General features: G+C 36.0%; 1 protein-coding gene across 1 annotated transcript; it reads left to right on the top strand.

Moving 5' to 3' along the window:
- The first annotated feature begins 15412 nt into the window (after nt 1-15412).
- On the top strand, nt 15413-25550 carry LOC111502005 (uncharacterized). Its single transcript, XM_074180586.1, has 5 exons — nt 15413-15603; nt 21656-21852; nt 22476-22585; nt 22641-22718; nt 24526-25550. The coding sequence occupies exons 1-5, from the start codon at nt 15568-15570 to the stop codon at nt 25533-25535; spliced, it is 1431 nt and encodes a 476-aa protein (XP_074036687.1). The 5' UTR covers nt 15413-15567; the 3' UTR covers nt 25536-25550.
- The last annotated feature ends 1704 nt before the right edge of the window (nt 25551-27254 follow it).

Genomic DNA, 27254 nt, shown 5'->3' with positions numbered 1-27254 from the left:
ATATATATATGTATATATATGTATATATACATATATATATATATTATATATGTATATGTATATATAATATATATATAAGATATATATATATATATATATATATATATATATATATATATATATATATATATATATATATATATATATATACATATATATATTCTTGTACAGTTAACGAAGTTGATTAGACAATAACTGAGTGAAGATTGAATATAAGCATAGTAATAGCTCTTCAATATATTCAATGGAACAACAAAATTACGGAGATTACGAATTACAGCACAAGGTTTCGACAGTTTCCTCAAAATATAATGAATGTGCTTGTTCCAAGAGAGTTGAGCATCAATGTTCAAACCTAAAAATTGTACAGATGAAGTTTGTTGTATTGACTTGCCATTTATTTCGACCAGAACACTGCGTTCATTCTCATTTAGTGAAAAAAATGATTGTATCAGTTTTAGAGCTGTTCAGAATGAGACCATTTTGAGAACAATATTTTTGCATATTAGCAACTGTTTGATAGGCCTGACACGACAATCCCTCGTAATCCGAGGACTTCAGAGTGAACGAAGAATCGTCGCAAGAATCGAGCAAGAACGGTCGCATTTGGCTAAGAAAAAATGTTGTTTCATCGAGACAAGGCACCATCTCACAAATCCATTATGGCAATGACCAAAATGAACGAATTAAAGTTTAAATTGCTACCTCATGCACTCTATTCACCAGATTTAGCCTCCTTGGATTATTTTCTGTTTCCAAACTGGAAAAAATAGCTCAGTGATCAAAGATTTTCCAAAGATAAAGGCAGTTAATGGCTTTTTTGAGGGACAATACAGTTCTTATTAAAAAAAAACTTATTGAAAGGTAATTAGAACAACAAGAAGATTATGTTGAAAAATGAATACTCTCTAAGATGAATGAAAATCTCAGATTCCTAAACACCATTTGAACAACAGTAAAACGAAAGGATTCATGAGTACCGCACATGTTTAATGAATATTGCTTCATTCCGGTCTGCTAACCCATAAAAAAATTATGAACATTACCACCTTCGCCGGATTTGGCGTCAATACGTCCCACCTGACTCACGGTTCCGAATCTCAATACGCACCTAAACATAATTTCTCCTCAACATCACTCATCCACTGCCAAACCCAAAAATGCCGAAATCGAACGTGTTGAAATGCAATATGAAATATGAAAGACGGTTGACATATCGTCGGAAAGAATTCGAGTATCTGTCACTGATAGAAAGCAGTGAAAGGTGTCGGAAGAAACATCGACATGATGCGCTCTCGTATTAATATTAATCAGCATACGTCAAAATGTCACTGCCATTACCGGAGGAGTACACGACGGGTCGCATTGAATTATACCTTCATTGCGACTGGAAAATTTATTTATTTATGGTTCTTTTGTATGCTGCATACGATTACGGTTGACTGTAAGCGGTATTTCAGCCAACGTCGATTCGGTCAGTTTTCATCTGCCGATACGTGATAGAAAATAAAACAACTACAACGTAGAAGCTGACAATAGGAAAGTCTCGAAACGAGGGTTTTTGTATGTAGGTACTACGAACAAACGTAAATCAATATAGAGTTTTCTTAATTTTTTACTTGGAAGTTATTTGAATCTGTTACTGATAATACGTGAATAGTATGACAACGTATCCAAGTTGAAAAAGTCCATTGCTCTGTTTTCGAATATTTCAAAAATAATTCCTGAATTATTAACTTGATGAAAAAATCAATGAGAACCCTTAACGTAGTACTTTTTGAGATTTATAAAACAAATTCAATGGTAATTTTAGATAGTTTCAACATTTCGAACAGAAATTGAGATTTTTCCAATTTTAGCAAAATTACGTCAAAACTATAAAGACGCTTTGAGAAAAAAAATCTCCTTTGATTTTTACTTTCTTCCAGTTGTCATTTTCAGTTCTCAGCCAGTTTACCAAATTCCAAGAGATGAGTCATAGAACCTTAACCTAGTTAGGCCAACCCACTACAAATATTTCAGATTTTCTGCACAACAAAGGTGTAAATATTACTTTCAAAACCAACAACAACCTAATCATGCACATTAAAAATAACAAATATAAAAGTTCAGTTTCAGAAAAATCAGCAGTGTATAAATTATCACGTGGGTGATGTCTGATGTTTTATTTAGGTCAAACGGGAAGAATGTTCAAAGCCCGCATTAAAAACACAGAAATAGTTTCCAGAATGGAAAAATAAATTCCACATATGCCACTCATTTAATCACAGAGGGACATTAGTTCAGAAGAAAGGTTTGAAACTTAACCTGTTGGAAAGTATGGGAATATGATAGAGTAGGTAATATGATAGAGTGATTTAGAAGAAAATTTTAATTTACGATTGAGAATGCTATTGTATAGCGAAACACGTGTCGCGGTTTTCGTAAAACCCTTTATAGTAAAAATATTACAATAAACTGTATTAATTAGTTTTTATATACATTTTCATCAAATATCGGCCAGTTCTATTTGATTAAAAATGATAACTATTTCATATTTTCATTTTTTTACGATATTTTCAAAAATAATATTTCGATGGAATCATTCTGACAAACTGAAAGTTAGAATTTTCAATTTTGTAATCAGTTTTAATAACCACATATATCAACTCATGGTCAGATAGATCGCAATCGATCACCCCCTTATTAATTACTGTTTCTTTATTCATTTGGTTGTCGACGGAGTCGACTGCTTGGTCATTAGCCTCGTATTGTTGGGCAATCTTAATAAATCCCCGAAATACTAGCTTTGACCACCATTGGCTCCTTCGCCCATTTATACGTCAAGTGTAATTATAAAAGTTGTTAATAATAAACAAATTCTAAAAATGTGTTCTCATCAAGTGTAAAATTCAAAGCTTTTTTGAACCATTTGCCTGATTACACAACCGACATTTCCACTCTATATAAAACTTTCCTCAGAATTCGAAAAAACATATGAAGTGCGTTCAGTGCAGATGGAAATCCCAAAGATGCATCCAAGCTAAATGATCTACATCTTGGGTCATTAATTTGTTTGCTGAATATAATAGGAACCAAAATATTATAAAACTCCACACGAGTTTACATATTCTTAAATGGTAATGAAAACCCCACTACTTATTCAGGTTTTTTCTACTAACAGCACATTGACTTCTATAGTTAAATCCATGAGCCAACATAGTACTGATGGTGAGTCTTACGACAGCTCAAAACAGCGGTTGCATATCTGGTACTGGGTTGTGGATGCGAAGCTTTCGTGATCCTGTACTATCTATCCAGTAGAATGTGAAAAAAATGTAAATAATTTTAAAATGGTATTGGTGTTGAATGAGATTCTTGAGTAACTGTATGGATTTGCTATGAAGTGTGAGAGGCAATATTGAAAAATTCACACCTTACTCAAAAAGGAAGCAAAACAAAATTGAACGTCAAAGTGTTTGATTATCAAACATACTTTTCTCTTGATTTTATATATTTATTACAGCAAACCTGGTTTATAAAAAAATTCCTAACACCTCTTGGAAGGGAAAAAAAGAAATATTTTCAGGAGAGATAATTTTTTTTGGAAAAAAAGCTTACTACTTACTACTACTACTACTTACTAAAGACTTACTACTTCTCTATCAATAAACATAAAATACTTTTATGTAACTTCTGAAGAATGGAAGAAAGAAAATAACCAAGTTTCTTTCAGATAGGTACTGTCGGGACAGGTGATAGGTGAATTATTAATCAGTCGGACACAGCGTTTACAAATAATAAAATTTATTAACAACACCACAAAATAAACAAACAGAAAAATAGTGTAGGAACCATTGTTAAGGGAAATACGTGTTGCAGTTTTGTAAACTATCTAGTGGAAATCTCACAATGTAGCGTTACTTGAATACGTTATGGATTACCAACAAGTATCAGCAGATTCCATCAGATAGTACGATGGCAAGTGAGATAATTCATTTAGATTCTTGGAGAATCAAGTCATTAGTTGATCCATTGCAATGAAAATTCAATATAATAATAATAATATTTATTCATCGACAAAAGTAATAACATACAAAAGCAAAAATAACGATGAAAGGCGAAGATAAGCTTGACCTGTTTTTCAACTTAACCTAGTTAAAAGGACACAAATATACAAAGACATTCAGAAAAAAAATTTGAAAGTTATACAAAAAATTTTTAAAAAAATAGTAGACAGAGAAACAAAAGAAGAAAACTGCAATAGCATATCACCAAAAAACATTGACGGAATCCAATTGAACTACCCAACTAATTTCAAGTGCAGTTTCAGTTTTTTCTTGAAGTTATATTACATATAGGGTCTGAACCTACTGGGAAGGACTGCATTATTGAGGACAACGAAATTATATATGAAACTTCGAGTGGAACAAGCTGTGGAATGTTTGGGGATGATTCTGGTTCTAGAAGTGACTCTATGTTTCAAATGTTACGTATCTTTTAAATGAATAGTGGGGTTTTCTTTGAGAGATACATTTGTGAGTTGTAACAAGAAAGTGAAGTTGCCTAATTTTATTCAGTCTGACAGAGCCAGACTCCTCAAATTTAGCTGAGATATGATCAAACTTTACACCATAAGAGCTTGTGCACATCGCCAATTGCACAAAGCAATCTGATGCAGAGTACTCTGACAATGGAAGTCACAGCATTCTGAGAATGGCCTCTGACATTATGCCTCCAACTGACAAATACGAATTGCCTCCGAGAGAAGGAATTTTCAAAAACAGATAGTTGTTGGTTCACAGATGGATCAGAAACACCTTCGGGCTCTGGTGCAGGTGTTTTCAGTTGCCGACCCAGGATAGATATATCAACCTGTCTAGGTTCCTATGCGACTGTATTTCAAGCGGGAATCTATGCTATTGAATTGTGTGCGAAGAGATTGGTGGAATCCAACCTCACACACAAGTCAATAAAAATTTTCTCTGACGATCAAGCGGCGTTGGAAGCTCTTGGCTCCTATCAAGCAACGTTTAAGTTGGTAGCAAATTGCCAAAACCGACTCTCCTCAATAGGAAGACTTAACAAAGTGTCACTGGTCTGGATTCCTGGCCACAACGGCCTTGAAGGCATTGAGGCTGCTGACTCCTTTGCAAAGGAGGATGCTGCAAGTAGCTTCATCGGACCAGAACCTGTAATTGGCATTGCTTTAGGTTTTGCCGAACAAATATTGAACACCTGGATGGCAAGAAGATTTAAAGACTTCTGGCAAAATCTTCCAGAATTGGCTCATTCCAAGGCGTTCATTCACCCTTCGAAGCTTGAAACCAAACAGTTGTTGGACCACAGTAGAGATGAACTACGATGTCTAACAGGCCTCCTTACATGGTCACTGTTGTCTGAATCATCATATGCAGAGACTCGGACTGTCGGAAGACAGTGTGTGTCGCCTCTATTTGGAATAAAATGAAACAGCAGAACATATACTTTGTGCCTGCCCCGCTGCTGACCGAATCAGGTTTTCAGAGTTTGGTAGAACCACACTTCTACCATCTGACCTCACCATATGCACTAATCAGTATCTTCAAAAAGCTGGGTTCATTTGGTCGAGTTTGAATAGGTGTGACCCAGAAGGAGGGACGAATACGCCCACTCACTTTTGACCTTACCTAAACTAACCTACACCATGAGAGAACCGTATGCAGTTGTTCTGGAATTTCTGGAGGCGTTTCATGTCCGATTGTATTATGGCAAACCCATCGATAATTTCACAGTAAGAGACTCTAGATAATATTAGTGCTTCGCAGAGCTTCAGTTTAAGTCTGGATGTTAATGAGTCCCAAACTTTGGATTAGACAAATTTTTAATGAATCCTGTGATATCTGAAAATCATTAGAATTATCACGTGATTACCCTTTCAGAATGTAAGGAAAAATGGAAAATTTATAATGTTTGAATTAGGCCGGAGGCAAGTATGTAAAGGGCCTCGAGAAAAGAAGTCGGAGGCAAGGATTTGTGGTTGGCAAAGAGTAGCAAGCTGCATATGTATATGTAGATAGTGCGTGGTCAGATGGCATTTTGCAAGTTATGGTCGCGAGCGATCGCATACCGCTCTAGACTCGAAACCGCGATGCCGACAGCAACAGGGCCGAACTCCAGATGATTCGAAACGATCTGAATTTTTCCAAACCTCACATTGACATTGAAGTGGAAATGTTTATTCATTTTCATCTCAGTTCAAAACAAAAGTGAACAAAATTTTGCAATGGAAGGCGTTATCAACATTGTATGAGTCAATTGTCCCTTCAAATTATCGAATTTTGATTTGAAATTTCAATTTTTCAGCAAGATGTCGATATTCTCATTGTTTAAGATTCGTAACTAAAAAACTGCTCCTACGAAAGAACAAGCACCCCTGAAAAAAATACTTTTATATAAACGTTGAATTATACCAAAGCACTTTTTTCGATCCAGACATTAATTATGGAATTGAATCAGATGTCATTCACAGTATGTGAAAGAGGTAAAATTTCACTCACATGGAAGACTGTCATTTTCAATGGCGGACATCGATGTTTCGAAATATTTTATTGCGTTTTCAGCACTAATCTGAATAACATTACAAGGTGAAACACTCAAATAATTCATAAAATCACGACCCATTGTCACGAATGAGTTGAATCTACTCGTGTCATCGATGACGGTACATAATGACATTCGTACATGCAGTTCACATCAAGAAATCGATTCCCTTCATACAGTGTGTGCAAGCCAAATATAATAAATTCATTATTTCGGTTACGGTACATATTTTAACAGAATCCCGAAACACGTAAAATTGAAATTATAATTTGAGATACTTCAACGGAAAAATGCTACCCCTACCTTCAACCCCCAACGGACTACAGATACAACCCCCAACTTTTTAAAAGGGAAATATAGGTTTGTGACATACCGTTTGAAATGTCTCTTCATTCTCTATTAAAAAATGTTATCGCTTTCAAATTTATTGCAAGAATTAAGATAAAATAAAATAAAATCATGTAATAACTTATTTCATGTAGAGGTATTGATGATAAGAAAGTAAGAAAAAACCATAGCAATGTTGTTTTTAGATGGTTTCTACAAAAAACTGTAAATAATTTCTTTGGCAACGTTACTTTAAAACGTCTTGTCAACTTGTTTTGTATGATACAACATTACTTCTTAGTATTTTATTTTAAGTTTAGAGTTCGTTAACTTCAAGTCTGACAAATGGTTAGATTAACGAAAATGCATGAAATAACAGTTTTAGAAATGATTGGAAATGGAGATAAATCCCGAACAGAACAGGAAGTAGCTCAACTATTTCATGAGAAAATTCCTAATTCACCTCCCAAATCTCGTGGAACAATAAGTAGAATAGAGAAGCAGTTTCGCGGGCTTGGTTATGTGTGCCAGATAAACTGTGATGCTTGAGTTTGAGAAAAATCCACATGCATCGAGTAGACAGGCATCCACTACATTCAATGTTAGCCATACATCGAAAGTAAACATATTGAAAGAAAATAAAATGCATTCCTATAAAATGATACCTCTTCAGGAGCTCATGGAAGACAATTTTGATAGTTAACTTATTTTTGTGAGCAAATGATGGACATATTGGATAACAATATCATCCAATTAGAAGATGGTATGTTTTTTGATGAGCCTACTTTGTCTCTTAACGGTCATGCTAATCGGCTAAATTGCCTCTACTGGTCAACATAAAATCCTCAATGGATGAGAGAAGAACACACGCAATACCTTCAAAAGGTTAATGTTTGGGCAGGGATTGTAGGAAACAATATCATTGCCTCCTTTTTCATTGAGGACAACTTGAATGGTGATAATTATTTGGCACTACTTCAAAATGATGTCATTCCAAGTTTTGCAAATTCATATCCTGATCCAGGAAACCCTCAAGTTCCAGTAAATTCGATATGGTTTCAGCAGGATGGAGCACCACCACATTACCAAGTTAATTTCCGGCAATACCTCGATACAACATTTCCCAATCGGTGGATAGGGAGGCGAGGTTCGATTGAATGACCATCATTAGATTTCTTTTTATGGGGATATGTAAAGAGCAATGTGTACAAAACTAAACCTTCAGATTTAAATAACACTTGCGATTAGTTCCGTCATGCCTGATATGTTGAATAATGTTAGAAGACAGTTTTATTTGAGATTTAGATATTACCAAGATGTTCGCGGTGAACCTTTTGAACATCTATTTCGTTGACATCCATAGTTCTTTTCAGTATTCTACATTTCATTACGTTTTGCATTACATTTTAGTTTTTGAGTGTATTTTATCGAATTTCGGTAACCACATGAATTCAATTTATTTTATCTTAATTGTTGCAATAAACTTGAAAGCGATAAAATTTTTTAATAGAAAATGAAGAGACCTTTCAAACGATATATCACAAACCTATAGTTTCCCTTCATAAAATTGGGGGTTGCACCTGTCATTCGACGGGGTTTGAAAAATATCAAATTATAATTTACATTCGACGTGTTTCGGGATTTTTTTTAAATATGTACAGTAACCGAAATAATCAACTTATTCCATTTGACTTTTACACACTATAATACTATAGGAAGAAATATATTATTCAATCCCAGTCATATGAATCTTGTTCAAATTGAAAGGGGTCTATGTTAAGGAATGATTAATTTTAAGGAAAAAGAAGTTTTGACTTTCTACTTATCTATCTTTGTAAAAAAAAATATGGAAAGCCGAAATCATCAAAAAACAAATTTCGAATACTATACATGTTCATGAATATTCATTGTAAAAACAACTCGCTAAGAATAAATAGATTTGGAAAGCTGAATACACTTATTGAATGAATGAATCGAAGAGGTTTTTGTATTGAAGTGTATAATTTTTAAAATTCTTGTAAAGCGCTTTGCAAGAATTTTAAAAATTATACACTTTAATACAAAACTCACTAAGAGACTACTGAATAGAAAAAAGGTTTTTTCGTATAATTTAATGTTCTTATAAAAGTAGTTGTTTCCAAAACATTTTTTCTTTCGTGTAATTCAATGTTTGTATGAAAGTAGTTGTTACGATAGGGTTTTTTCTTTCAGTTTGTGACTGAAAGTTACTTCTTTGACTGATCTACACATCTTTGTGAAGAGTTCAATTTCTTTCTTTTGGAAGATGCCACATTTTTCTGTATGAAGATGAAGGAGCACAAAGTCAAAACCTTTTTTCTCTCCTAAATAGTAATTTCTGTGTAATTCAATGTTCATATTTGAAAATTGTTGTTTGGGTCTCACTTTTCTTCCAGTTTGTGTCTTAATCAAACTGATGTACATGAATTACTAATTTTCATGAAGAATTTCTATTGATGTATTCAACTTCACAATTATTTCTTTCCTGATTCAAACGGTTACTTGAAATTAGACATAAGACTCCATAAGACTACTATATCAAGTCTTAAGGAGCCTTGTTTTTCAGATTACAAAAAAAAACAACTTCGAATACCTACTATACATATGCATGAGTATTTATTATAAAAATTACTCGCCTTAAATCAGAACTCTTTTCCTATCACAAGAAAGGGTGAAATGGTTTATGTATTGCTGGATTCAGTATTTATTAAAAATTTCGAGCATAAATTTTATTAGGGCAGCAAATGTCAAAAACCATTTCAACTTTCAACTTTTCTTGACACCATCTGCTTGCAACTTCATACATAAATGATACAGATTGTAAAACTGTACAAATCATAAGTTTCAACAGCAACTAGGTATGTAATATATTTGCTAAAAGGTCTTCAATATTGTCGAAATTGTATTTTTTCCCTACCACACACATAAGTAAACTATTGAGACAAACTGATTATTTTTTCGTTGCCTGAATATGCTATAATCTGATAATGATTATTTCGAAAGAAAATTTACTTTTTTGGTGGAAAAGGCTGAAATTGTTCGCATATTTCAGAGTTGTGAAAAATCTTAGAGGAACTCCTCAGGATTGTTGAATGCAACCCTGCATCGGTCTCTCTCGATTATCTCAGGCATACGTTAGTTGTGGCTGTCACCGCTACCGTGCTGACATCTGGCGGCCAATAGTTGCTAACTAAGCGAATCTCGGCTGTCACGGCGGTTCGGGCTGCTTTCAGCCTTTCAGCTAAACAGCCTCCTTCGATTCCTAAATCTCTGCGACCATTCAGGCGACTAATGCCACGTTACTTTGCCGACTTCGTTTTTAATTGTGACGCATACCGCTTCAATTTACATATACGCAGGAGTATCGGCAAACTATAGAATTTCTAGACATAAATCATGAATAGGTCATGTGTTGCACGGATGTATTGATTTTTGATGTGATCGACGCGACGTAAAGGAATAGTTGGCTCTACAGATGTTTTTTTTTAAATATTCATTCTGTTATTTATTTGTTGTCCAATATATCAGAAAATTGACAAGAATACAAGAAGCACTCAAAACTTTGTGACCAATTATACAGGGTGTCAATTTGAACCTTTTCACTCTTAATATCTTCCTTCCAGTAAACAATATGAGGAATCTAAAAAACAGGTCAATTTTATTATCAAGAGGAACACTTTCGAGGACTATTTGTAGCCCTCGTGATTCAACCCCCTAGGAGGGATAGATATTACCCTTAGAATGGGAAGGGGGGCCAAGTGGTACATCATTTTGATTGGTGTTCAATTCTGCTTTCAATGGTATCCTGACTTATCATTTTTTTATGAGCATTTTCCGAAAAATAGCGTTCTAAATTGTCAGAAGTAATTATAAGTATACTGAGATGCATGGTTTGACCAGAAGTGGTAAGAATATTAGATGGTACTGTTCCAACTCTTTATTAGGGGTAACATTAGCCATTAGCTCCAATTAATTTACATAAAGAAGTAATCTAATAGTAAAACGAAGATGGTAGGAAAGTTGTGTTTGGTAAATGCTGAATTTTTAATTCTCATCGCAGAAAGTGTATAGATGGCCGTGCTTTTTTGCTATTTCTGCTGTAAAAAGTTTCTACCAAAAAAATCGGTTCGCAAATTTCAACGATGTGGTAGTAGTGTCACTGTTTTTCGAGTTTGAAAGCCTTGGATTTCTGGAATTTCTTCCTGGCGTTTCGCTGGCGCGAGTGGCTAGCTTCTTCAGAGGTTTAACCATCATGGCTTGCTGTCCGATGACTAACTTTTAGGCTTCGTAAAGCGTATTTATGCCTTGTCAGGTAATCAATTGTATTGGTACTTGTATTTGTACCTGTACTTGAACCTACACTTGTATCTGTACTTGAACCTGGAACATTAACAATCTTGCTGCCTGTTGTCATTATGTTCGTTATTCTCGAATTCCTTAAAATGGGGTTCCATATTCGATTGAGGTTCACCGCTTCTACTTTTCTGTTGAAATTATTCGTGTATTTGTGGATATATATTGCCTCCCGTACCAGTCGGCTATATTATCCCTGGTTAGGGGCAATTAGTTCTGTGTTTTCAAACGAAATTATTTGGTCTCCTTCACTAAGCGCGTGTTATGCCACAGCTGACTTGTCCGCTTGACCTAGTCTGCAGTTCCTTTCATGCTCTTTCAGTCTTGTTCCCATGAATCGTTTGGTGGTTCCGATATACACCTTCCCACAAGTGCATGGCATGCAACAGACCCCTGCTGCTAATAATGGGTCTCTTTTGTTTTTAGCCGACCTAAGGCTTTGTTGTATCTTCCTCGTGGGTTTGAAGACTGTTTCGATGTCATGTTTATCCAATAGTTTTCCAATTTTGTCTGTGACATTTATTTACATTTACATTTATTTCTGTCATTCAAGGGTTATAATGGTGCCGCCTACTCTTCTAACCACACCGTAGGATGATTGCTCTTTTGGTTCGAGACTCATGTGCCCTTAGTAGACGCAATGAGCTATGAATGATAGCCAAGATTTCTGTCATAGTTCGGCAAGCGAAGATAGTGTAAAAACGACATCATTTCACTAATAATTCATTTCAATCATCAGAATAACTATATTCCATCAGCATTTCTCTTTCTTTTCGGACAATATTCCTCTCATTATTATTATTTCATTTTCATAACAAGCTATATGAAGACTCAAAATAATGAAGATGGTTATTCAGTGTCACAGGAGAATCTCTTATATTTTCTGATGTCTGGGGTTCCACCTCATTATTTTCTTTTCGTTCGAAGAATGTTAAATGAGAGATTTCAGATGAATTGGCAGAAGAATGACAATCGAATCATCTAAAAGATCATCTTATATATCGGTCTTTAGAGCAGTAGTTCTTAACCGGTGGTTCGCAGACCACTGGTGGTCCCTGGAAGCATCCCAAGCAGTCCGCGGAGCCATCCTTATAAATATGTTAGATGAGTCGACACGATAAAATGCGACCGACCCGCCGCTAAAATGTTTGAAGAACTCAAGAACTTGAACTCAACTCAAGAACTTGAAACGACGACGCAAGGTGCAGATTTTATGGATGCAATAAGTCGATATATGGAGAAACATGGACTTATGTGGGAACGGCTTGCGGGGTTTTGTATGGACGGTGCTCCTGCTATGCTTGGTTCTCGCTCTGGTCTTGCAGCATTGATAAAAATCAAAAATCCGTTTGCAATTACGACGCACTGCGCAAGACGCTTCCAGAATGTTTTGCTTTGACGATGAAAATAGCTATAAAATTAGTAAATTTCATTGCAAAAATGCACTCAATACTTGTCTCTTCAAACAATTTTGTTCTCTGAACATGAACTAAGAGAGGAAGTAAAACTATCTCAACTAACAAGGAAAATAAAGAGTTGTTTGATTAGTTTTGAGAGTCCAAATTTCAAATATATTTTGCTTATTTGGTCGATTTTTTGGGCAACTGAACAAATTAAACCTTCTACTGCAAGGGTCGGGAAATTTGAAGTTGCAAGACATGAGCAATATTTTTGCTTATGAAGATAAAAATCAATGCGTTTATCGCTTAAATCGAGCTATGGATCAACAAGGTCGAAAGTAATAACTTTTCTGTGTTTGATAAGCCTAATCAAATTATTGATATACAGAGTGCTGGAATTAAAGGAGAAATACAAATGAAAATAAAACATTTAAAAAACTTAAATATTGAATAAAATCGCTATTTTTCCGACCGCGAGGATAAAAGTATTCAGAAACTGATCCGCAATCCATTTATTGTAAACGTTTCTGAGGTGCCTGATGAAGTTCAAGAAGAAGTAATTGATATGCTACACGACAGCAACTTAAAAGATACATTCGAATCAGGAATTATTCTTGAAGAATTTTGAAGCCAGAAGGCAATTTCTTTGCCAAAACTTCGAGACATTGCTATTGGTTACCTAACTTTATTTTCTTCGACGTATCTATGTTTTCAGCGCTTCTGATTATTAAAAACAAGCAACATAATCGGTTGGATGCCACTGCTGATATGCGCCGAAGTTTAAGTAACACTGAACCAAGGATTCAGAATTTAGTAGAGTATGCAACCACAAAAATCGCATTAATTTATAATGCAATTTTTGTTACAGTTACAGATTTAACCTAATGATTAAAGGACATAATTTCATACGTATTTTATTTATAGATGAATTAGAACAAACATTCCATTTATTTACTGTACTGTACTGTATTTATTTGTAGTTATCGTAAGGCACTTTATATTAACTACAAACTAATTAAACAACTTGGTGGTCCATGGCCTGACAGAAATTTTGTCAGATGGTCCCGCATGACTATAAGGTTAAGAACCATTGCTTTAGAGACATCTCATGTCGGTTGTTTTCTACTGAATTTGATAATATCAAGAGGCAAATTTAAAGCTGCAAGCCGATAAATTCCTAAATCATCGGTGTTTAAATGTTCATGGTGAAATGTTAGAAAGGAGTTCATGAACAGAATTTGTTAGTATTTAGAACACAATGTCCAACATTTTGTAAGATATCAAATTTAAAATACTATTTTTTATCAAAGAAAAATAAAACTTTGTCGTTTTGGTTTTATGCCTCCTTCAACTAATCGAGGCTCATTACAATATTTTTTACATTTCTGATTAATTTTTATGAAAACGGCAGTCTGAAAATGTTTCAAACAAAATTAATGAAGGAAAAGATAATGTACAATTACAACTTTGAGAGCACAAAATGGACTATGCTAAGTTCACCATGCAAATATCATTATTTGTTATTTTCGAAATAAAAAAAAATTGTTAGTCGATGAATTTGTGATCTATTGAAAAAAGTTTGTATCAGGGATTAATATTGAAAATTGAAAGCGGGTTAGTTTGAGTTTCAAATAAAGAAAAATATCAAATTATTTAAAAGAACAATTCGTTCAGGCCAGTCTCAACTTACCTACACTGTAAATAAATGGACTGACACCTATCAGAAAATCATTCTGCACTGACATGTGTCATTGGATATAATCCAACGCACTTCGTGGTATTATCCAGGGAAGTAGTTGTTTTCTGATAGGTGTCAGTCCATTAACCTACAGTGTAAATAAGTTGAGACTGGCCTAAACGATTTCTTATTTCATTTGATTAATTTACAGCCAGTCTCCAAGTATGCCCACTCACTTTATGTGAAATTTTCTTTCTTATACAAGGAATTGGGCAAATTCAAGTATGCGGTTGGTTACCTCGTTCATGGGCCGATGAGGCGATGACAAATATATTGTTTGTCGTTCGTTTAAGTATCGTTCGAGCAATGATACTCTGAAAGGAACTCGATTTTTAATTATGGAAAAGCATCGACTCCATGTTGATGATAGACACTACCTTGCACTGACGAGTGGCCAAACACCCCGAGACCGGCCTGCAAGTGTTTTCCAATAATTGAAAATCGATTCCGGCAGTTGTATCACCACCAACATCATATGCAGGAATAACTTCTGTGAAGAATCCTGCACTGATATCTGTTGGGTATAATCCAACGTCCTTCGTGGTATTAGCCAGGGAAGTAGTTGTTTTCTGATAGATTAACCTACAGTGTAGGTGAGTTGAGAATGGCCTAAACGAACAAACAGTCTACAAGTATAAAGTTATAATTCTGCTCTACAACTTTGAAATTTCTGCAGACATGGATTTTTTTCCCGTAGTAGACGCAAACTAATTTTAGCATTTTGAGTGGGTGTGTAGCACATTAGATAATTTGTAAATAAGTTTGAGAAATTTTTCTGCAGATTCGAAAATACTTCCTAAACATCATCATAATAAATGTTTGATGAAACAACAAGCACATTATTTCTCTAATTATATACGGATACTGAATTAACTCAGACTGATCTGGAAAATCATTACAATTATACTGTTAAACGGTTTGTTTAGCGGTTTACTCCTACTAACACTTTTACTCTCAGACCACTAAGTAAATAATAGTGCCACACCGTTAATACCTTTATTTTGTCAATTACTAAACCAATAAACGAACGGTACGAGATTCAAATCTGCTTGGTTAGTTTATTTCATATAATTATTTCAACGCATTCACTACGCGAACAATAGTTTCCTCGTTGAGAAAGTTTTTGAACTGAAAAAACTCAGTGTTATGTATTCAACGTAGATAGTGAATATGCAAATCAAGTGTGAGCAAATATTTCTTATTTTGGTAAGATTAATCTGTCATTTACTATATAAATTGAGACTATCGACTGATATGAATCACTGACCCGTTTGTCCTTCTGGCAAACATCAGTTCAAAGGGTAAGGGAACCAGGCTCCAACCTGACTAAATTGAAGATGGATTTCGAGTGATATGAATCACATGTATAGGGTCTTCCAACAGGGAATTCTGAACTTTGACAATTGATAACGGTCGTCTTGTTGAAGCTATATCTGTCAAATTAGTTGTCATCCATACAGTCTGTTTAGCCAAATCACCACGGACGGATATAGCATTCAACATCACGTGCAAATAATAAAATTGTTTGTTTGAAGATGGTTGACAATGTTTCGTGGAGCATTTCATCAGTTCGGACTTCCATTGTCTAATATTATATAATATATAATATATTATAATATATATAATATAATGAAATCCTTGAAAGAATCTGTAGAAAATATTAAAAAGATTAGCTAAAAAACAATTTCATTAATCAAAAAACTGAAGTTACAATGAAATATCAAACAAGCAACAACCAAAAAAACCCAAAAAAATTGAACTATTAACACGAGCTGAAAATATTAAAGAATTATTAACAAGAAATGAAAATTAAAAATATGAAATTAAGAGATTCCAAACCAAGTTACTTCACGACTTTTCGATTGTTAGTATCCACAATCGTCTTCGGGTGATAACTGGATATTCCCCTGCTCATCGTCTTGATTTCAGACAGATTGGAGACCAGCTCCCTTACCCTTTTGGCTGATTTTTGTCGAAGAAGGACAAATGAGTTCATGACTGAGGGGATATTGGCGGTATGAAGTCCTCAGACATCAGTACCACCCTTCACGGGGTACCTCTACCTGGTTGGGGGGGATGATGGATGAAAAAAATCTATTCGTCCTTTAACGGGGGACATGAGAGCTTCAGAGTGTCGGGGCCTTCTATATCTGTATAGCTTCCCTAACTAACGGATTTTCGTGAGTTTCCGCGCTATCAAAAACTCGCCCATTCCTCGACTGAATGGACTGCCGAATAGAAGGCAGCTGCAAATCTCTGCGAATGGCTTCATTCCGCACGAACCAAGGAGCATTCACAATTATCCTCATTAACTTATTTTGCAATATCTCCAGAATGGAGATATTATACGTTGCTGCTTGTCCCCAGACATGATGACAGGCTTGAACATCGTATTGTAGATGGTAATTTTGTTCTTTGAACTCATTTTTGATTTTCTGTTGATCAGAGGGTACAGACTAGCTCTCCGACCCTCGATCTTTGATTCAACGCACATAATGTGCGGGTTTCAAGTGAGCCTACGGTCTATTAGAAGGCCGAGGTACTTTACCCGTGCTTGCCAGTCAATCACCCTTCTAGAGATTCTCACTTTTCTGGCCGGAGAAGATAGTAATCTTCCCATAGTTATCGCCTGAGTCTTATTCGGGTTCACTCGGATCTTCCAATCATGGACCAGCGCTCGAGGTCGTCCAATGCACGTTGCATATAGACGATGCCGAGCTCCCGACCCATGGAAGACGAAAGGAGAGCCGTGCCATCGGCGTATAGAGATATCTTCACACGCTCGGGCCTCGGAAGGTCACTGGTGTAAAGTGATGGATTTATTCCTTCGAGATCTGACTATTCATAGGTTATTCGACTACTTCCACCTATTTCCTCTTTCCTTTCTCTGCTTCATCAATTTTTAGCGGGTGCTAACCATTTGGCGAGAGTTGGTCGTGTTCCCCTTGATTGGAGTTTTCCATATGCTACGTATCTCTACGCTAGCTTGGCTAAATGCGTTGTTGGACAACATATATGCGGCTTATTTGAATTTTCTCCTAAACCATTGTTTCTCCTTGTGGACGATTTCAGCCTGAGCCCACTTGATATTATGTTGATGAGTCCAAACATGCTCTGCTATTTCGAATTTGCTAGTTTCTCCTCGCTGTGTGTGTGTTTCTTGTGCTCGGCAATGCGAACTTTCACAATTCACAATGGAGAAGGACGTACATAACGAATTGGCATTCTTAGACGTATTGGTGAAGAGAACCGATACTAAATGGGAAACATCTGCATATCGAAAACCCACTCACACGGGACAGTATCTGAACCAGGTATCCAACCACCATCAGTCGACTAAGAGAGGAATCATCAAGACTCTACTAGACCGTGCTTTCGGGCTCTGCAATACAAAGGAAGGTCTCGAAAAGGCATCATCAAAAATGACCTTCAATGGAATGGTTACTCCAGAGTGATGGTGGAACAGGCTTTAGCTAGAAGACAGCAAGAGCTCCACAAGGAAGAGAAGCCGCCACAACCAGTATTTGTACTTCCCTACATCAGAGGATTGCCGGAAAGGATAAGAAGGATTGGATCCAAGTATAACATCAGAACCTGCTTCCGATCTGGGAACACTATCCGTAACAGTCTCACGAAAACCAGGCCACTAAACGCAGACTACGATTCCAAGAATTGCATTAAACATCGGCGAGAATAAACCAGCAAATCCGAAATAGCAGAGCATGTTTGGACTCATCAACATAACATCAAGTGGGCTCAGGCTGAAATCATCCACAAGGAGGAAAACTGCTTTAGGAGAATATTTAAAGAAGTCGCATATATGTTATCCAACAACGCATTCAGCCAAGCTAGCGTAGGGATACGTAACATTGTAAACCTCTAATCAAGCGGAACACGACCAACTCCTGCCAAACGGTCAGCTCCCGCTGAAAACTAATGAAGCGTAGAGAAGAAAGAGGGGATAGGTGAAAGCAGTCGAATGACCTATAAATAGTCAGATCTCGAAGGAATAAGTCCAGTTATCACCCGAAGACGAATGTGGATACTAACAATCGAAACATCGATAAGTAACTTGGTTTGAAATCTTTTAATTTTATATTTTCAATTTCAATTTCTTGTTAATAATTTCCTAATTTACGTTATTTCATTGTAATTTCAGTTTTTTGCTTGATAAAATTGTTTCTTGTTTCTACAGATTCTTTCAGGAATTTCAAATCAATTTATATCATATTAGACAATGGAAGTCCGAACTGATGAAATAAAATTGTTGTATCAAAATGGGTGACTGTTCGGGCAACGAACCGCGCGCTTATCACCATAATCGACGCACCGAGAGGACTATTCGCAATATGGTGGATAAATTTGAATCCACTGGTTCAATAAACGATTGACTAACACCCGTATGTCGACGAAACGCCAAATCTATCGGAAACATCGCCGCTGTCCGTGAGAATGTGCGGGAGAATCCGAGACAGTTGATTTCGCGTCGCTCACAAGAACTCGGACTTTTGCAGACCACAACTTGGTGAATTTTGCGTCGTACCTTGGGCCTGCACCCGTACAAAATTCAAATGACCCAGGAACTGAGGGTGAACGACCATTGACAACAATGTGTTTTCTCTGAATATGCTCTTAAGCACTTGGCAACTGATCCTAAATTTCATCGAAAATCATCTCCAGCGATGAGGCTTATTTCTGGATGAATGGGTTCTTCAATAAACACAATTGACGAATTTGGGAAGATCCCAATCCACATGAGATCCAAACCCTTCCAATGCATCCCGAAAAAGTCACTGATTGTTGTGGATTTTGGGCTGGCGGGGTCATCGGTCCATATTTCTTTGAGAACGACGTTGGCCAGGCCATAACTGTCAACGGTGAGCACTATAGGTGGATGATTACCAACTTCTTCTGGCCTTAGTTGGATACCAACGTCATGTGGTTTCAGGATGGCGCTACGTGCCAGACAGCTCATGCTACATTGGATATTCTGCACAAGCGATTTAGGGGCTTGGTCATCTCACGTAGAGGTGATGTGAACTTGCCACCGAGATCGTGCAGGTGAATTCAAATAAGCCTCAAACCACAGTGGTCCTCAAAGCCAACATAACCCATGCCATGTATGGATCTCTCCTCTATACAGTATTTCTGTCAGAGAATTGATTTGTGGGATTCTCTTTCCTGCTTGTGGCTTTGTTCGCGAGATGGATCTGTTACTAGTTAACAATCTTTCTCATAGACGGAGATTTCATACATGCAGTGAATCCGCGTTGAAATTAATCGATTGCGAAACACACTTATGTTTGAGTCGGATCTTTCATGGACTGATGAGAGATAATACCTCGTAACTGGTCTGTAGTTGATCTACTTGACTGATTTCAGCATGGTACTGCTGCTGGATGAATGTGAATCATCTGCAGGACTAACCTCGTGAGGTATCTTGCATAAATCTCAGTCGGATATAAATAAATATCCATCATGGTATAAGTCAGGGAATTAGTTGTTTTCCGGCAAGCATTAACAAGAACCTACGGTGTAGAGATGAATGTTTCGAAATTTGATTTCAAAATATTAATTTTCTTATACTATATTATTAGGTTTTCTATCTATTTTTTTAAAATAGGTTCGTTCCAACCAGCGTCAGAAACAGTTTCTGACAATCAGGATTCTGCGCAGTAATGTGATTGCGTTCCAACGTGAGTTTCCAACCATTAGTAAACTATCAGTTTTCTGTTCCATCCAAGATTCAAACATGTTCGAAATCTATCAGAATGGTTTGAGGATTATCTTCTAACCATTAATCTGACGCATGCGTATTCCGTATTACTGTTTCTGTTTCATGTTCATACAACTTGCAGACAACATAACCTGCAAAAATTGTTATAAAATAAATTATGTATTTGCTGGCGCAGGAAAAATTAGCAATTCTTTAAGTGAACCTAAAATATGAACATCTTTAATTACACAAATTAATTATTACGGTGACCTACTTTTACCTCCCAGTTCCATGTTGATTAGTAAATAGAATAGAGATATGAAATACTGCAACCTTCTTTTGCTCTTATTTGCTGATGATACCCTTGTATATACGGAAAACTGTGATTTAAAAGAAGCTGTACAAAATATCAATATATCTTTAAAGAACATTGAATTATATCTACAAGTGAATAAACTCAAATTGAATATCAATAAATCTAAGGCAATGATCGTTACAACAAATTCGAATCAAAGAAAGATTGATACTAACGACGTTAATATCAGCATATTCAATAATCAACTCACAATTGTAAATGAAATTAAGTACCTAGGATTCATTATAGACCATCAATTAAATTTGAATAAGCATGCCCAAAATACCATTAGAAAGATATGTAAGAAAATGTATTTTTTCCCTAGAATTTCAAAATTTTTATCAACCTTTGCTAGACTAACTGCATAATGAGGCCACACTTTGAGCACTGTGCCACACTGATGTATCTATTCAACCAAAATCAAATGGGACAGTTGCAGAAACTACAAAATCGAGTTATGAGAATCATTTTGAGATGCAATCAGTATACCCCTATTGAATATATGTTGAATACTCTACATTGGCAGCCGGTACATAAAAGACTGTATTATTTGAGCATGATTTTTATTTTCAAAATTTCGAGTGGGATACAACCAGTCTATCTTAGCAGATATTTAGTTCGAAATAGTGACATTCATTCATATAACACAAGAACATGTAATACATTTTATAGATCCCGAAGAAAGTATTAGAGTGAAATGAATTCTTTGTTCTTTAAAGGTCTAGATAGTTTCAATAAGTTACCTGATGAAATAAATATGTAAATTTCTTAAAAGTATTCAAGAAGTTATTATTAGAATATATCAAATTGTAATACATGACGCACTGTAAAATTATATACGTATATAAATTATTCATATATGCATAACTATATATTGTATATTAGGATTCCTGAAATAAAGTCTACTACTACTCTCCAGAAATACACTTGATTAGATTTATTTTCAAAGGTTATGTTGAAATTCCATGCCAAACTCCAGTTGAACTATCAGCTGTTCCAATCAGAAAAAACCAATATCTACCAGACATGCGCGTTGACAACGATTTACAAACTGTTGGAAATCTGTTGGTGACTTAAGATTGGAACGAACCTAATGAATTACCGGAATGCATGTTATAATTATTTATCACAAACATAACATTCCTTGAATAACTGATGAAAGTAAATGTAATTTTATTATGTTCTAGGTAATTTTCGGCTGTGAACATCAACAAATTGATGCTTTTCATAGACAAACAGCTATGTGCTCGACCAAAAGGATATCTTGCCTGAACAAAGTATCTTTCAGATTTTGTTTTCGAGCTGGATCGGAAATATATTCATATGGAAGTGTCAAACACTGTCCAAACGGTACCGAATGCAACGAGATTGAAGGAAAAAATGCGTGAGAGGATATTCTAATTTCAGTTTTTTTGGGTTTTAATTTGATTAAAGCAAGTTGGAAGGAATAAGTCATTGACTCAAATTTTATCACAAATTACCAAACTGTTTTCAATTCCAAGCCATCATATGACTTGTAGTAGATCACTTGACCTGGCCTTTTGTTAGTAACTCAGTCCATACCGCTTATTCTGCTAATTTTCTATAGCGTTGCATATATAGTAAGTAACGAAAAAAAGAAACTAAAACATTTCGTTAATTTTTCAGTACTTAACTGAAAAATATTGATTTACTACTGGTCAACAAAAAGAATGGAAGTTAAAAACAACTCGAATCAATGAAAAAATTAACAGAAGTCTGATTTATAAATGAAATGTTGTCATAAATTGAAATTCTTAACTGGACCACGAAATATCATCTGTTGGATGATTTTAATTTCATGCTCATTTTTTTACTTTTCAATAATTATTTACATTTTAATAATGCATTCAACATTTTTTATTTCCATTTAAAATGCCTCAACCATTGTCACATAACATGAAACGTAGGCAGCCACAAGAACGAGGTTTAGATTATTATTATTCATTTTCATTCACGGAGTGTCAATAAATGGCCAATATTTTACAGATGTGTGGAAAATAAATTTATGACAGAAATTCAATACAGTACCGTCGAGGACACTACAGTATTCGTCGAAGAAATTCAGGGAAATTCAATAATTAATACCGAAGAATCAGGTAAAATTTGTAACGATCACTATACTTCACAATAGATGAAAATCTTGAATTACAGATGATTTTTGGAGTAAACGAACTACTTTTGATTGGAGTGGAAGTGAAACTTTCCAAAGTACTGGAAAATACGATTCAGGTAAAATAAATTGTTCATAGTGTTCAGATATAAAAATAATGTTTTGAAACACGTTCGAATTTTTTTCTCTAGATGATTTATATTTTAATTATTCCTAGTTTGGTATAACGAAAACAAAGAAATGTTGAAAAATTTCAGATGTTTCAAACTGGAAAGGATATATGGAAATAATTTTTATATGAATCATTTAATCCAATAGAGTAGAGCAGATTAAAGTTAACTATATTCCAAAAAAAATACTGTTTGCAGCAAATCACATTTTACAGAAGTCATATAGTTGAATCAATCTATATAAGTATCTATAAAAATTATATGTAGAAAATATAGTGAACTTAATGTATGAAATACTAGATAACATATTGTGAAAGTAAGAAACATATTCACAGACAGAGTAAAAAGAATACCTTTTTTGTATTGGCTCGTCAAATAATAACGAAGATCGTAATCTGCCTAAAACACGATGGCCTTCAAGAGAGATAATAATTTCAAAATGTATTACGTATCACGAAATAAATGAAGGCTGTATCATATAAGAATATAAAATATAATATCTTCATCAAAAAACTAATGTCGATAATGTTGAGTACAGGTTTAGCACGAAACCTAAAGGCACCTCATGTTCAATCAACCCAAAATTAGAAGTTAAATTGTTCATGAAAAAGGATAATTACTGACATTTTTGAATTTCCACTACCCTGGAATGAAAAACTTTTCAAAAATTATGGAATGAGAAGGCAAATTACTAAAGTTGACCAGAAATTCAGGCGATAATTTATCCAACTTGTCAGTAATATTATCTGTTTAAAAAAATCTGTTTAAAATATTTTTTTTCGTTAACAACCCTACGAACGACAACCCTCAGGAGTCGAAACTTGTGACAGATAAGGATTAACGAGGTCTTACTTACTGTCTGTAAGAATGTGCAAGAGAATCAAATTTTGGACTGGCGGCGTCATAGGTCCATATTTCTTTGAGAATGACGTTGCCCAGGCCATCACTGTCCACGGCGAGCACTATAGGTCGATGATTACCAACTTCTTTTGCCATGAATTGGATGATCTGAATACCAACGATATGTGGTTTCAACATATATATGATGGAATTGGCCGATACCTGACGAAAATCTATAGCTAACGTATTCAAAAAACCCTTTATTGTAATATTTTCACTGAATAGTTTTACAAAAACGCAACACGTGTTTCGCCATACAATGTCTTCACTGAAGACCTGCCCGAAGAAGCCATTGTATGGCGAAAATTTCACAATGAAGTTTTTTTTGAATACGTTAATATTGTCGTGTTATCATAGCGATTATGTGTTCAGTTGGAAATGAAATACTTAAAAAATACCATTTAACACGTTACCAAATTTTGTCAATCATCAATCCTGATAGTTTCACCTATGAACTGTTTCTGCCCGTTTCAATTATCCAAAATGAATTGATAACAATTCTCCGACTGTTTGAATAATTTGTGTCAATTACATTTTTTATTCTGATGCAAACAGTAATGTGATTCAAACAGTTTTTCCAAACCACAACCATATCACTTCCTCCCGACACGTGTGCCTCTAATAAAGTTAACACCATCAAGCTAAGAGTCATCGCACACTGATGATGGTTAGCAGTACTCGCGTCAAGAAACAGTGAGTCAATTCTGGTATGAAAAAAGTAATTGCCTTGAATTCATTCCACGTCAGAGATTCCAATTCCACCTATCAAGTTGAATAACGTTTCTTCATTGGTTGATTACATTAGATTAGGCCATTCCTATGAAAATAATAAATGCATTCAATTTCATCTTTCCAGAAACATCAAACCGTCCAACAACCACAATACTTCCATTAACTACTCAATTGGCCTCACTGCCAACAAAAAATCTTCCACGAATGCCAATCAAACAGCACAAAACAACATCTACTGTGATAAGGAAAACTTCTGTTTCACTGTCTCTACCAACTGAATCATTATCAAACATTGAGGAGACCACAACTATGAAAATACAGAGTAAAAGGAAACCAACTTCGAGTAAATTAAACAAGTCCACATCAAAATCAAAAAGAAGAAGTAAGCCTACGAAACCTGCCAATATAAACACAAAAAACACCCTTTCATCTTCCACTCAAAGATTTAGTGAGTACTCAATCTCTAAAAAGAAGACTGGGTCATCTACTGAGTCATATTCGAGTTCCAAGAAACCATCAAAAAGGCGAAGAAAGAAAAAACCACAAAAGTTTTCAACAACAACACTGCAAGCAGTTGTTCACTTAGGACCATTTAAAACCAGTATCCAACAGCTGACCCCATCAGAACCACCAAAAGTTACAAAATCTGGTCTCTTGACAACAATGCCAGAAAAGAAAAAGTCCACGGAGAAGTTTTTAAATTCATCATTCACAAATATATCAACAGCTCAATTCCAGCCTTCTACAAAAAAGCCTTCGAAAAAATTGAAGAAAAAGACGAAACAACGCAAGTCAACGAAAAATTCAACTGTAACAGTTACCTCTAAATCAATACCTCAACTACTAGGAACAACACAATCAGTTTCAACTACTACTTATAAACAAATACCGACCTATGAAGAGTCTTTAAGTCACTTGTATGTCACAAAAAAGTCCCCATCATTAAAACTTCCAACAACTTGGATGACCTTCAACTCACCACTAATCTCAGAAAATCCACAAGTTCAATCACCACCAACAACAATAACAGCATTGGATGCTCCATTCCCATGTCCATATTATCTGAATAGACTATTTTCACGAAGTACCTCAACAACGACAACTACAGGTGAGTGTTGCATAGGAAACGTGTGATTTCTGTTTATGATGCGATATGTTCTAACTGGCCCGTGGGTTGGGCTATATATCGGGCGCGTCCCCAGGTGGGGGATAGGGGAATGGCCAGGGGAATGAGGCCCCTGTCTGGGAAGCCAATGTGGCCTTACGGACGGGATCACCTGACTCCTGGTCAGTGGCAGAAATAAGTAGGGTGGGGAGAACTGACACTTTCCAAAAACCACTACGAAACATGCCACCCCAGATCAGCCTACCCAAGCTAAGGTGTAAGGTTTCGTCCGGTTCCCCTTGGGGAACCGGACGAAACCTCATTGTAATCAGCCTTCCTCTGGTAACGCAGGGCTTTGCCAGAGATGACCAACTCTTCCTTTGCTACTCGTGGGAACACACATTTACCCAACAAAATAAAACAAACAATCCGGAGGCTGGACAGCAATGCTCACCTCAATCTATGGCGGTGGCTGAGAATGAACAGAAATGTCAACTCGTGACGCAACACATAGGGCAACTTGTAAGCGCATTTGCGGCACCGAGGCCAAAAGGAGAAAGAGAGCGAAAGATGCATTAATAGCAACAACTATAAGTGCACGCTACTCCTCTTCCACTCCACCTCCAACAGTAAGGACACGCCAAGAGCTCCGCCTTGAAAAAAGGCAAAGAACCGGCTGGCTCTGCAGGAAAGCGCCCTCACGTGAGCACCTCCACGGAGGAAACCCCATGAAGAGTGAAGAAGCCGCGCAGCGACAGTAATGTCGCTGCACCTTCCAAAACCTTCGTGGAGGCCGCCTTGAGACACCTCAAGGTTGCCATCATAGAAGATACTAACACGTACGGTGAGGTTACCGCAGAACGGGGTCTCATCAAAAAACAAGTACTGGTGGAGCTGGACAAGATCATCTTCTCCGTCTCCAGCAGCGACAGCAACACCTCCATAATATGGGGCTAGTGGACACACCTCTAGACAGGATGTGTGAACAGGAAGATGAGACTGTCAGGTATGTCCTATGCGAGTGCCCGGAGTTATCGTGAACAAGAGAGTGTGTGTTCGGCGAGTCTTGGCCTACACCTGCCGATATAAAGGAGATGTCTCCAAATGACCTGTCCACCTTCCTGGAAAGGACAGGATAGACGATGACCTAGGAGGACAACTCCTCGGGAGGATGTACAATGGGTCACATGTGGCCTAAGTGCTGTGGGCTTACACTCACCCTCCCTACTCTACAGATACAGAAATGTACGAACTGACGCATGTATCCATGCAGTTTATTCAATGTTGTATACAACAAAATCATTTACCACGAATCTCTATGAAACTTTTCTGGATGCGCGTTCCACCAAACAAGTTAGTTTCATCAGATTGGTTGAATAATCTGAACTGCTTTTTCATCCATGCATCGAAAAAAGTTTCACAGTTCTGATAAGTGTTTTTCCGAAATCATACTACACTAGAAATTCCTATTCTACCTTTCTTTACGATTGAGGTGTTTGTCTTTGTCAATTCTTGTTGGCGAGGAATTAATTGTGTAACAGTAGCAAAAGTCGGTGCCTTGCCAAGAAAAATGAGCCTGCTGGAATTTTTGGATTATTTTTGTCAATTCCGATATATGAGAAATATCTAACTATGAGTTACCTACTTCGCTTATAATAAGTAGGGAAACATTTCTATATATGTAGAATTAGACATTCGTGACAGTAAACACTGTATATTCAAAATGAAAAAATTTTTTTCACCCCTGT

This window comes from Leptinotarsa decemlineata, unplaced genomic scaffold, assembly GCF_025532065.1.
Source record: "Leptinotarsa decemlineata unplaced genomic scaffold, Ldec_3_MD MMD2_tig00026299_RagTag_RagTag, whole genome shotgun sequence".
NCBI classification, from domain to species: Eukaryota; Metazoa; Arthropoda; class Insecta; order Coleoptera; family Chrysomelidae; genus Leptinotarsa; species Leptinotarsa decemlineata.
This window is presented reverse-complemented; position numbering and strand designations above follow the sequence as displayed.

Coding starts and splice junctions, on each gene's coding strand:
- LOC111502005 (XM_074180586.1), top strand. CDS start 15,568: ATGCAAATCAAGTGTGAGCAAATATTTCTTATTTTG. Junction 15,604..21,655: donor AGCAAATATTTCTTATTTTG/GTAAGATTAATC, acceptor ATTATGTTCTAG/GTAATTTTCGGCTGTGAACA. Junction 22,719..24,525: donor TACTGGAAAATACGATTCAG/GTAAAATAAATT, acceptor TCATCTTTCCAG/AAACATCAAACCGTCCAACA.